At 42.5% G+C, this 13,650-nt stretch overlaps 1 protein-coding gene across 2 annotated transcripts in view; it reads right to left on the bottom strand.

The window, feature by feature from the left end:
• LAPTM4B (lysosomal protein transmembrane 4 beta) overlaps nucleotides 1–13,432 on the bottom strand; it is a 61,691-nt gene extending 48,259 nt beyond the window's left edge. For both annotated transcript variants that reach the window (XM_013941903.2, XM_013941904.2), the window contains exon 1: nucleotides 13,336–13,432. In XM_013941903.2, the coding sequence (XP_013797357.1) occupies nucleotides 13,336–13,431 (96 nt within the window). In that variant the 5' untranslated portion in view covers nucleotide 13,432. The remainder of the gene's footprint in view (nucleotides 1–13,335) is intronic.
• Between the last annotated feature and the right edge of the window lie 218 nt (nucleotides 13,433–13,650).

Raw genomic sequence — 13,650 nt, 5'->3', positions numbered from 1 at the left:
AGTTGGTCCTACTGCTGCTTATGGCCACAGTGCCACCCAGAGTGACAGGACAGGGCCCCGAGGGCACCGACAGCCCTCACTGTCGCTGCCGCCCCCCGGGCTCCCCCACCTTGCCCTGGCCCAGGCCTCCATTTCAGCCCAGCCCAGAGCCCTCAGTCCCTGCCCTGCGACGCTGCAGCATTGCTGGCTCCAGCCCCGGCTCCTGGGTGGACCTCTCAGACGCACACTGGAGCTTGTCTCCAGGCCCGCCTCTGGCCCTGTCCCCTTTTGCTGCTGGATGGCCCCTGGCCCTGGTTCAGCACTTGTGTCAGGGGCTGTCGATGGACCCCATTGCCAGCCCCCGGCTCAGCCCCCTGGGACGGCACCCATTGGTGCTGGCACAGCCCGTGCAGGTCACCCCCATCCCGGCTCGTCCCCCGTGGGAGTGGCCCCACTCCTGCTGCTCCCTGACAAGATTTTTCTAAGAAAAAGGAAAAATTCAGCCCTTTTTTGGGAGGGTCCCTGAAAAGGAACAAGTGAAAAGATGCTACCCTCTCAAGGCCTTGCTCTCTGGCTCTGCTTGTGGACAACTTAGCACAAATGTGACTGAGAACAAAAATGTGAAATTATATTACAGCTAAGCACTGCATTCTGCATAAAAACAAACAGGGGAGAGCAAAGTTGTTATGGATCATGTTGTGAGACAGGGTGACTTATCTCAGGCTGAAGAAATAGCTCTCGAGAGGGACCGAAAGTGTCCTAACAAGAGACTACACATGGGAGGCAGCTCACACAGAGTCGTAAAAGCGCCTAACTGTCCTCTTGCCCTAATACAGGCAGAAAAAAAAAATTTTGCTGCTCTGGCAAACAGATGAAATATATACACCTTCTTGTCAATGTAGAGGAGGAAAAGAACATGGTGCTTTTGCACAGAGCCCAAGACGTTTAATGAAAAGAGAACAATGGATTTTTCCCACTATGTACAACAGGAAGTATTCTGGAAGAGACAGCTGGTCCAAATAATGAAGCATTACTTGGATTTCCTATTTTGGTCTTATAAAACACGATTTCAAATTTGATTACAAGACATTTTAAATAGCACCAACCATGTGTGAGAATGTGCACACAGGCATGAGAGAGAAAGGCAGCCTGTGCTGAGAGCAGGACTGGCACCGCCAGCCACTCGTACTGCTTTCACTTCTGCAGCGATACAGACCTAGAGCTCGGCAGCTGTGTCTGACCCCAGGGAGCTCTGCCTGAGGGAGCGTGCAGTGTTTTGGAGGCAGCATCCAGAGCTTATAAACTACATAATGCACTAAAATTTCAGACCTCTGCCACCGCAGAGTTAGTTGTCTTCTCTGCCATATCATTTGCTTCAGAGATCAGCAGTAAACTATGGGGGCCCGCAGAGATAAAATACAGGAGAAAGATGGTGTCAGGAACCTGTGTATCAAAGGGGGATGCGAGAATGAAAAACACTGTATCATTTCAGATTCTTCACAGAACTGCATGGTATTCATCCCCTCTTATCTAAAATTAAACTAGTTCCAGTAGCTCCTAGGAACATACCATTAATACAGATCTTTTTCTGTTTCCTAACTCAAAATAAAAGGGAGAAACATTCAAGCCAGTGGCTTAGATATAACTCCATAAATACTAAAAGAATTGTCAGGAGTTACATTAGGCAAATTTCTTGCCACTTCCATCCAGCTTACAGTCAAGTGTTGAAATAAAACGGCTCTGATAAAGGAGTTTATAACAGGAAATATTAAACATACTTTAATTTGACATGTTGCATTAAAAATACACCAATGTTTCTGTTAAACTCCACAGGGTCTGTTGCACAAATATTCTACTACAGTTCTCTCAACAATTTCCAATGTGGTGAAGAGAGTTCCTTATATTTATAGGAAAAAACAAGAAAGAACTAGCTTTATTTGTACTGAGAATTCAATTTATTTGTATTGAGAATTCAACTGGATCCATGTATGCAACGTTCCGAACATTGTCTCTTTGGTGGAGAGATTTATGCACACATTTAATTCTGCGGCTGCCTTCAGCCTCACTGAACTCACGAGAGATCAGCTGAAGCTCCTTCCTTGAATCTCCGCTGTGGGGGAGCACCACCCCGTGCCTGTGTTCCTGGCCGGCGGGGTCCTTTACAGCTCTAGAGAGCTGGTCCGAGTTACCTGGTTTAATGACAACAAACACCCCAATAATCTGTAGGTAGAAAACCATTCGTTTAGATGAGGGAAGAAAAATAGAAAACTGGAAAAGGAAACTTTGCCGTTACGACATAGAAAATAACGAAAAGTTAGATTTAATGAAAACAGTCATTCTGGATTAACCTCCCCAACTTTCTGTAATCCGTATTAGTGAATTAAAATTGATTGATACAGGGGGCTAATTACCATAAACATCACCACAGTTGAGTCCATAGTCCTCTACCTGACACAGTATTACCTACCAGATACAAGAGGAGATGGCATTTATGAACAAAAGTGGTTGTGACTGAGCAGTGAATAAGAGCAGATTTCTACAAAGATTTTTGAATAGTGGACCATCTCTGGGATTGCTAACCAAAACACCTAAACCTTGGCTACATTTTGAATTAGCAAATACAATTCTAGCAGACATTAAAAAAACACAAAACTGAAGGATTTAGTTTGCTATCTCTACAGAGATATCACTGAAGGAAACCAGTTATTACATTAATTTTGCTAGTAAGATATCCTAAATGTTTTTAATAAAAGTGAAGAAACTCTCAAGCAAAACCCCATATACTCTGTCCCCTCCAAAAAACTCTAGGTAATTTTATGGCTGTAAGTATCCATCTGCTATAGAAGCAAAACACCACTCTTAAATTTTTTTGCTCCTTGAACCTAAGTTAAGTATTTTATACTACTATATAGTACAGTAAGTATCTTATACTACTGTAACTATTTTATCCTACTTGGATATTTGAAGTCAGTATTACTATTAAAAAAAGTGAGAATTTATAGAAAATATATAGTTAAGGTAATCTGAACATCCTTAATTCTGCTCCATTTAACTTTTGCCTCCCATTTGGCATGTTCTTTGCATTTTTCTTGCAAGGAAATGTTTAACATAAAAGACATTAATAAAAACAAGAACACCTTTTTCCATTAAGAGGACACACAATCCTACAGCAGAAAAAACCTTTTCACATTCAGGTTTTAACTCAACAGTCAGGCAAAGCATATATATTTTTAATTCTAATTAAAAAGAAAACAAGGATGCAATTTTAGGAATAACATTTTTACAGCTGTCTGACCACTGTGGATAGGAGGGAAATGGTGTGAGAAGGAACAAGCTGTGTCTCCTATCTGCCCAGGTTTCTTTACAGATCTTACGACAACGATTCATCATCTGCCTCAGAGCGCGTAGGATCCAGGAGCTGTATGTGAGCACATGTCCTTTAGTGGTTTGAACTCCGAAGGAAAGAAGGAGCAGGAGAATTCTGGCTGTCAGAGCAGAACCTTCTTGCTTCATTTCTCTGCTATGGAGGCCTTCTGCCTCACGCTACTTAAAATGTATCTATTCTCCAATGCAGAGGGTAGGGACAAGCTACAGATATGTTAGTGATACATGAAATAATGAAATGGTACAAGGAAGAAAACCCAGCCACATTTAGTTACCTTTTTACCTAATGAAAGCATAACGCTCTGAAGGGAAGCAGAAAGATGGCCATGCAAAGATAGGTTAAAAGGAAATCCTTCATGCCATTTACTAGTGGAACTCATTATCAGACATTATTACTGAAGCCAAAAGGTTGGAGGAATACAGAAAAGGATGAGCTGTTTATTCAGAAAATGTATGTGCTTAGTCATATTACAAATCATCTTAAAAAACAAAATATAAGCCCTAATGCTTCAGGCTATTGACCAACCTTAAAAAATAATAGGGGAATAAAAGAAAATGCTTTCCCTGCACAAGTCATTCTTTCTTACTACCCTGTGTGGCTTCTTAAAGCATATGTTTCTGGCTGCTATCTGAAATACTGCACTGCAATAGAGAGAACATTAGTCAGATCAGCAGTAGCAATTAAGTTTTTATGTTCTTTAATCTGGAGAAGACGGTTGTGTCTGGAATTCTTTGGCTTATTTTTTTTCATATTACTCATGAGAAGTTAAAGAACGGTCCAGGCAGGCTCAGACTAGCATATTATAGAGAGCATATTTTAGAGAGCTGCCTAAAATCAGACTTTATATATAACATCAACTTTGATTATTGTAATGACACTAAGCATTGAATTTTAAAGTCTATGCTGATTAAATTGATATAGGAAGTCCAGCACAATTTATCAGCACTCTTCTATACAAATGACTCAACTAATGCCTACTGCCAGCCTTTTAACAGTCCTAAAACCCCAACCACAAGAGGCCTTTCACTAATGAAATATGGTAATGACTAAATTTGTAAAGGAAAAATTAGATGGACAGACTGTGCAGGATGCACACTAGAGATTTCTGCCTCCCTAGAGATACAGTTTAATTTGTTATATAGTTAATCTTAGTTCTTTCACGGTTTAAGGAAATAGGATATTTGTATTCAAATTTATTGGTGGAGTCTTCGTTATTTTTACATTGTACTTCCTGAAAGTTAAACGTGTGTCTGAGCAAGGTCCTGCAAATGACTGCTGAGGCCTTCTGCTCGGACTGGGGGAAATATAATCGTATTCCCATGTTCATATTGTAACATTGACAGACTCGCTCACAGTTTTTACTAAAGCACATCTTGGTTCAGGATGCTGTGGAGAGCTAGCAAAGAACCAGTAAGTATTAAAATCTATTTAGAAAAAGAGTTGTTGAAACCATCAGTTGGGATTTGTTTGGTTTCTGCATTTGTTCTTTATTTCCAGAAATGGATTGTTGAGTTTTGCAGGTGACTTGGGAAGACTGAGGGCAGACCTGTCAAAATGTTGTCATTGGTGAGAGTTATGGCAGCTCCCAGGGGTCGTAACCTGAATTTGGACTTGTGACAGAGGATGGCCCAGCCCGCACAGCTGTAACTGGGCAGCTGAGGGTGCAGATGGCATTGCCAGAGGCAACTGGCCCTGGCTAGCAGCTCGCGTGCCCCAACCGTGTCCCTGGAGCTGCCCGTGCTCAGGCTGACCTGCAGCCTCCTTGGACAGGCATTGCTGTCCTGAGGACAGAAGTGTGCCCAAACTTTTGACACCAAGCCACATTCTCTTAATTAGAAAAAACATCAAAACTTTGATCAGTTATTCTTATGTAATCACCATAAGCAATACCCACGGAAAGCATGTAAGGGTTCAGGCCTCTCGGTAGTAAACACATCACATCACTCTGCAGCCCAGCACAGCAAATTAGTTACGTGAGGAAGAAGGGAGGATGCCACAATGAATGGTATGGTTGACTAGAACCAGATAATTCCTAAAAGAGTAAACAACATGGTTGCATTTACCTGACCTGTCTGGGCACAGCTGTTCCACAGCTGGAAAATGCACCTTCACAAGGTGAAAATCTCCCACAAATCTGTATTTCTGCCAAAAGCATTTGTCTTGTCCATTTTAAGTAGCTTAATATATCTCCTGACAGAACAGACCTTGTTCAGCATAAGCCAGAAGTGAAGTGAAAAACAGCCACAGCACTTTAAAAAGCTCTTTGAAGCCAGAGGACTAAAATCACTGTAGTCATAGCTGACTGCAGACATATGAAAGAGAGCAGACCCAGAGGGGGTCCAGGAACAGTGCACTGGGCGCAAGCCCAAATCATTTCTTCATTGATGCCTTGCTGGCAGATTCAATATGTCTGATCGACCAGGACCACTTCCTTGCTCCCTCAGCTATGAGGTTGATTTTTCTTTATTCTAGATTTTTTTTTTTTTTTATCCTGCTGTTTGGAGATTTGGGGCTATAACCTCACATTCAGCTGCAGAACAACACAAAAACTTGCCTGCCCGCTTTCAAGCCTTAGTAACTTTAAACTTTCATAGTTTTACAGTCAAAAGATGACCCTAACAATAAAATAGAGAAAAAGAAAGCAATAGAGGAAACTAATCACTGGCTATTTTGCAACATCCGTTCCATATGTCCAGGAATACATAAGACTAATTGCATTTTCACTGACGTCAGCCTAATCAACAATCAGTTTACGAAGCTTAATGTATCCACCTCTGGGTCACTAGGAGATACATATTAACCTTCAACGGAACTTCTAAACACATTTTACTTGATTAATGTAATACATCCCCTCCTTTCTATAAATATATTCATGGTGTTCATATGACATCTTATAGAAAACAAGTGTAAATACAGTGTATTGTACTCTTAGTGTGTTTATTTTCTTTAAGAAGCATTTATGTAAACTTTCCTCCTCTTACAACCAACCATCTGTTTTCTCACAGGAGGGAGACAACTGTTCCTTATAATCCCAGTGAATTTATTACCCCAATTGAAGGGCTTACTTAAAAAAGGGGTATATTTTAAAAAAAGTTTTCATTTTCTGAATTGGTAACAATATTAACTGGAAGAGACAACACTGTGTTATTATCCTGGACAGCTGATGCAGATTATCAGCTGTAGTTGCATGATTCATATACTGCGTGAAAAATCTTGGTGTGGTATTTGGGGATATAAGAAAATGTGGATACACCCAGTGGTAAGTGCTTAAAGAAGTTTACAGAAATCCTCATGTTGTGTTACAGGCTAAGAAACAGTTTGGTAAAATCATGTTTCAAAAGACACTTACAGAGAATTTTAGCCCTCCAATGCCTTAAAAAAGCTTTTAAAATAAAAACATAGATACACTGATACGTGACAAAATCCAGTAAGAGTGACAAAATGCTGTTTCTGCTCTTTTGTGCAACACAACAAACACACGAACCTGGTTATTTTCACTGAGAAAAGAAAACACAGGTAACTTGGTATACCATGTGGACCCATGAATCCATCCTTTTTTCAAATAATCTTTCTGGCCTCTTCACAGTTTGAATCTGTCAGCCACAGGTGAATGAGTAGGATCCTTGCAAGCAGACTTATTGATTCTACACTTTTAATTTCTCCCAGATGGTACTTTATTTTGTAATTTAACTGAAAAGGCCCTCAAGCATGAATTGGAGTGAGGAAGAAAGGAGGTGGAACAAGGTCCTACATTACAGACACTAACCTGGGTTTGTGCGTGGGGGGCTCTTTAAGGAGTTCTCCTTCATGAAGCAGACAATTAACTATTATGTTATTTAAAACTGTTTCTCTATGTACGTTACAGAAGGTAGTTATTTAGAAGGTCCTCCAGAGCAGATACATTTTGTTCATGCTAATGATCAGTGCTGGTCTTTACTCCTTGCTGTATCATGTCTAAAATGTATATATATATTTTCAGTTTCTTATGAAGGTGCCATACATGTCTTGATTAGGTATTTGAGTGCAGGATTATTCATGTATTTCCCACTTCTCTTGAAGATAATGAAATGGATGTATCCATTGTATGGATGTATCCATAAATACTCTGAATCTCCTCTGATATCAGTCTCAGCTGGATATTCAACATGTAATCAATCATACAGGGAAACCTTTGAAAGCAGTATTCTTCTTTTTCTTTATTCATAATAAATTCCAGTTTTCCTCCCCACTTTCCTCAGGAGCAGGCCTGTACAGAAAGCCGGAACTCTCCCTGAATTACTGGGGAATATTACTGGTTTTTTTCAAGATGTCAGCTTTCATTTCATGAAAGGAAGCACAGACAACAAAGAAATTATAGATCGTTTTATAGACGTGGAACTTGGAATATAAATTTTTACTCACTGCAGCCATCTCCACAACAAGAATCAGGAACCTCAAGTCATTTCAGATCAGATCAAGACCCCTTGCCCTGCCAGCAGGGAAATGTCACTAGCTGCTGACACTACATCTCCTACCAAGGGACGAGAATTGCCCATCTCACTGGCACCACCCAGCTCTGTCCCACTCAGGTCTGGGCCGGTGACCTGGCAAACCCACAGCGAGCCTCGGTCTGCAAAACCCCTTTCAGCAGCGCCCTCAGGGTGGGACTTGCGGTGGAGCTGGTGCAGGCAGTGGTGCCTGCGGGAGTAACCCGCCACAGCACCCAGCTGCGTCACACTGCCTGACAGGGGCAGTCGCATCCCTGGCTGGCATGAAGGGACAGAGCCTTGAGGGGGCTGGCTGAAGCACTATGACCATTCATATCTAGGAAAAAAAAATTTTTTAAATCTTTATTCTAAGCCAATTTCATTTCATATAAAAACAAAGAAATCCGGACTTTTAAATAAAACACAAGGCCTCAAACCTGTATTCATGCAACCTCCTGCAGCCCCACACTGGGATGCATCTGCAATGACAAAGCTTCCAATCGCCTCACACGTCGAGCTTTCCAATGGTGTAATTTCCCCCCTTTTCACTATTTCAGTTCTTTTTTCCAGTTTTCAAAATTTCCTCATTCTCACAGGTTTGAAAATAAGTGATAAATTAACATTTTCATCTTAAGATTTCTTTTTATTCGTTCTCCTTGAGAGGGCCTCTTAGAAGGCCCCATGCTTACAACCCTTTACGGGTGTGAGCAGCTCTATTAAACCAAGCAGGACTAGCAGGCATTAGCTGCGTTAGGTTTGCAGGAGTGGGGCTAGAGGAGCTTGTAAGGACCTCCAGTATAGGCATATTTTATTTACGTGAGCAGCCAATGCAGACCTCTGCTCCTTGCCACATAAGCCAGCATTTTCAGTTCTCTGTAAAACTACCACAGGTATCTCCTAACTGGTATTTAAGCACGTTGCCATAAGTGTTGTTTTGCACCTGTGCTTGAAAAAGTTAAGGAAGTAAGTGTGGCTCAGTCCCAAAACGCATACCTTGATCTGCCTTTTGACATCAAGTCAAGCGCACTCTACTGACCTCAGCAGGGTGTTCAACTTGAAAATCAATTGTACAGTGAGACCTTAGTAAGCAATACTTTTCTTTTGCTTTACAATATAAAAAGGCTACTACCAGGACATTTTTACTCCATTAGGATTCAGCCATGTTATTAAAAAACAAGTGGGATCTAGACAGAAATTACACAAGTTTTAATAGCAATATCTTGAGTAAAATCCAGAACCGAAATGTCAACACTAGCAATTTATTGAACTTTCCCTAAATAGCAGCTCAAATGCTGAATCCATCCTGGCTAAAGACTTAGGCTTGTTCTACTTACGTCCTTACCACGCGTCCTTCAGAGGGTACCTGAACACCTTGATAACCCTCAGTTATAAAAGGCTCTTATTCTTCCATTAGCTTTTATTTCAGTCTCTCTTTCCCAGGGCCCCTGGGAGCACGGAGGCGTGCTGAGCTGTGGGATGGCTCTGCTGGTGCCAGGCAGCTCCCGGGTCCCTGGGGGGAACCCTGAGAGGGGCCACCCTGGTAGTCCCCCCGCCCCGGGCAGCGCTGCAGCAACGCGGTAGGCAGAAGGCACTCTGGCACACATTCACTCAAAAGTTAAAGCTCCTTCTTGATGTTTTTTTCTGAACCATGTCTTTCAAGTTTTATCTTTTCCCTCCACCCAAGTCAATGGAAAATAATTCCTGTTGTCCTGGATGGGGCCAGTGGAGCCTCGGTGTGTGCATAACCCCCCCTCGCAGTGTGTCGAGGCAATGGAAAATCCCTCAGTAACACGGTCAGCACCCCTGCCGTTGTTCCTGCTTTGTTTTTTAAAAAAAGAAAGTGAAATCCAGTTACTCAGGAAGATGACATGCTGTGTGTATAAATGCTGCTAAAGAGCTTACCAAGAGGGTATTATTTCTGACCCAGCAATACTAACGGGATCACTCAGAACTTACAAAGATGTCAGCTTTTGCTTGCCCTCCGGTTCCAGGGAGATTTCAGAACCAAATTTGGCTCATTTCAGTGGTGTCACTGCCTTGAACAGCACACCAATACAAGTGGCTAAAAGAAAAGGAAGCAACTGGAAGTGATTTTCTCATTTTCCTTCTTTTATTTTCAAAGTATGACACTTGCAAGAGTTTTGTGCCCAGAATAAATGTTTCTGTGTTATTACTTGTGACCTCTGATTTCATGCTTGGTACTATACAGAGAGGCGTGAAGTCCAGGCCAGGGGAAGAAAAAGCTAAAATAACCAACTGAATTGAACTGGTCCCCAGTTTTGGAACAAATATTACTGGTTTTTGGAATGAATACTACCCCTCAGCCAGCCATATTACTGCCATTTTTATCTTCGACACATTGTTTGTACACAACATTGTGACACTCCCCTTAAGCTTTCCTCCTCAAGACAGCAAATCAGCTCCTGAAGTGGAGGCTGTTTTGCAGCCGTATTTGACCTTGTTTTCAGGAATTTACTGAAATCAGAATCTTACTGATACTGGGCTGCCCCATTCTTTCTTTAGAAGCTACATTTGGCACTGAAGTACCTGAGTGCTGTGTGATAGTATGTATATTATATATACAACACTGGAATACTATACAATGCTGTATTACATTATATTATTTTAGATGTAGTGCCTATGGCTCTACCAGGAAGAAACCACTGAAACACCATAGCTAAGGAAACATTAGCATTCTGAGAGCCATTATGTTCTAAAATAGCACAAAGTTAAATATTTATTTCCTAGCTGTTGATACATTATGAGACTACTGTAAGTGTGCATGGCCGCCGGGTCTGTGCGTTGGAAATGCAGTGTTCCTTCCTTGCACCTATGGGGCAAAGTGCTCTGATAGTGCAGCCACCTGCACTCAGCTCCCCACTCTCTCTGCTATTTGTAGAGTCCCAAACCTCCAACTAAAACTAAAGAGCTAAAACATTATCCCAGAGAAATAGACTGTTTTTCCACATTTACTCTGACATGACATTCTGCCTCCAGAAATTATCCTAGCTCAAAACCAGTTCAACATGTGAAAATGTTTTTTCTAAAGCCTGGCAAAACTTACAAGCTACCATTTTTCTTCCTTGAGAAGCCTATTCAACTGAATCACAGTATTAACAGTCACAGAATTAATAAAACTTATACTTCACAGGTAGTGATATATGAAAAAATGACAGGAAAATTATTCATTCTCTAGAGGGATTTTTTTCTTCAAGTCATTTCCTGTAAAGCATAATGGCAAACAGTGTACAGAATACATATTTGTGTGTTGAAAAAAATCAAGGGTTTTTTTTGCTTGTTTGAACTTTATTTGAGATAATATTCATAGCTCACTTGTGGTTTTGAGTAACACAACACTCAAAATGCATGCAAAGAAAAAGATTACCACCAAAACATCACCTATTTTTACATATACCTAACCTCAATAGCATATGGTATCAGGTCATAATTGATCTTCTGAGATAAATCCACATTTTGATACATGATTTCATATATGCTTCTGTGAACCAGGGCCCTTCAACTATGGTTGCTATTGACTCAAGGAGCTACCCCCTACTCACTTAATACTTTATATCTTTTTAAAGATAACAAAAAGGTTTAGGGTTTATTATCAACATGCATCCACGTTTCTATTTTTAATAGTCTCCAACCTTAAAATTAAAAGGTTTGCAATATAGGAAGAGCAGAAAGAAATCTGTACCATGACATGTTATGAGTTATTGACAGTTTGAAGTCATTCAGAAGTCTACCTTGAAAAAAGTTATGGAAAATAAAAGAAACAAAGTAGGAAGACATGTAAATCAGGAAATATCTGCCAGTTAGAACAGAAAATTTTAAATCAGATTTTGCAGAAAAATACTGTGTCAATTTGGGTCAGTAATATTTAAACGTTGGCAATACAATAGGTAACTAAGCCTAACATACAGCCAGGTTTTTCTTTGTATCCAAGGCTAGTTGATGCATTTAATTCCCTCTTCCTCAAATATCTTTAGGTTCATTAAAAGGCTAAAAGATCTGTATCCCTGTCTTTGTTGAGCCAATACGAAAAGGTTTCATTCAACTGAAGACAGAATGAAATAATAAGCATCTTGGAAGAAACATTCAAAAGCTTTCAGGTCATCATATTAAAACTTACTGAAACTCCATTGTAGCTAGACAAAGAAGGATGTCTTTTTCAACATTACAAGGATCCCAGATACCACAGGCTGCAGATATTTCATTTAACTATATTGTATCAAATGAAGAACAATAAATAGCTCAACTGATGTACCATTTTCTCAGTGCTGAAACACGTATTTTATAGGACATAGATCATTTTATATGATTTCTAGGACATTAATGTCAACTTAGCCTTTTAATTATGCCCATTGAATTTATTTAACAAGATGCCCTATAATGGAGGACAGCCCTGCATTTTTCATTTGCTTCTGAAGCGAGTTTCAGTAGTTAGCAAAGAAGCCTGGGTCTAATCTGCTTCCGTTTGCAATCATTTGAAAAATGATGCTTGGCAGACAGCTCTGCACGGCCTTGGCATCAGATGGAGACTTATTTCTCATACCAAGAGACACTGAAGACTAAACAGGCTGAGAAGTGCATCTACATAATCTAAAGTGACAAACCAGCTCTTTTTACTGTTGAGACACACGTTTGCAAACCCTGCGACTACGTCAGGGCAGGCTTTGGGAAAGCTGCTTTCCCTGCATTGCTGCCCAAGGGATTGAGGAAGGATTGTCAGAGACAGAAGGGGAACCAAGGGCTTGATGCACCTCCTCCTGCAGGAGTCTTTGCCCTGGCTGAACAACTGGGTGTCGAATGGCCTCTGGGACAGAGGGTAACCATGAAAGTCATGCCTCGAGGGCCAATTCCTCACTCACTTCCTACATGCCTGATGGAGGAAAAGAAGGCTTTCTAGTACCTGATAGTAGTTGCCTAAAATGTTTCAAATCTCCATCAGGTGGGCCAGGACACCAGGACAAACAATTATCTGACAAATAAAGCACAGCAGTGATATAAGAGCCTCTGACTTCTTCACAAGGTGGCAAGCAGAGATGACAAAATAAGATTTCCGTGCAGTGTGGTCAGGGCAACCTTGCTGCAGCTAACGCATTTGCAGGGTCTCAGTACTGCAGTCGACACTGGCCTGAGAAACGACGCTTAAAGTTTGGGGAAGCCATGAAAAGACTCACGCCGGGGGCCTTCACCTGCCACGCTCTCCCCGCAGAGCCAACCCTTCTCCTGGGACGCGGGCGATCCCGCGCGCGCCCTGCGGCTCCTGCGCCCCCCCCCCCCCCCCCGGCCCTTCAATACTTGCGGCTGCTTTTCCACATGCTTCATTTCCCACCTGAGGCAGCCTCCGCGCCTGGCCAGCCGGGGATGAAGCGCCGTAGCCCAGAATCACGCAGCTAAGGAGAATTATCCCCAGAAATGCCCAGGCTGACGGAGCGGCCCCAGCTGCTGCCGCGAGCATCGCCCCAGCAGCGGAGGCTGCTGCCGGCAGCCGCTTACCAGGTACCAGACGCCGAGGAGGATGGTGCCGGTGCGGACATGGCAGCAGAGGCAACAGCTGTTGGAGTAGAAGCGCGCCCAGGGCGAGCTCAGCATCTCCGCGGCTCCGCTCCGCGCCTCTGGCCGCGCCGCTCCGCGGGGAGGGCCGGGCCGGGCGGGGCCGGGCGGGGCCGGGGCCGCCCCTGCGGCGGGCGGGGCCGCGGCGGCGGCGGCGGCGGCGGCGGCGGGAGATGAAGTGGCCGCCGGTTCCCGCGGCGGGAGGCGCAGCGCCTCGCAGCACGCTGCTGCCTGAGAACTGCCCCTGTGTGGTATGTT

Source organism: Apteryx mantelli, chromosome 2 (genome assembly GCF_036417845.1).
Source record: "Apteryx mantelli isolate bAptMan1 chromosome 2, bAptMan1.hap1, whole genome shotgun sequence".
Lineage (NCBI taxonomy): Eukaryota > Metazoa > Chordata > Aves > Apterygiformes > Apterygidae > Apteryx > Apteryx mantelli.
Note: the sequence above shows the minus strand (reverse complement) of the source record. Positions and strands in the feature narration are given on the sequence as shown.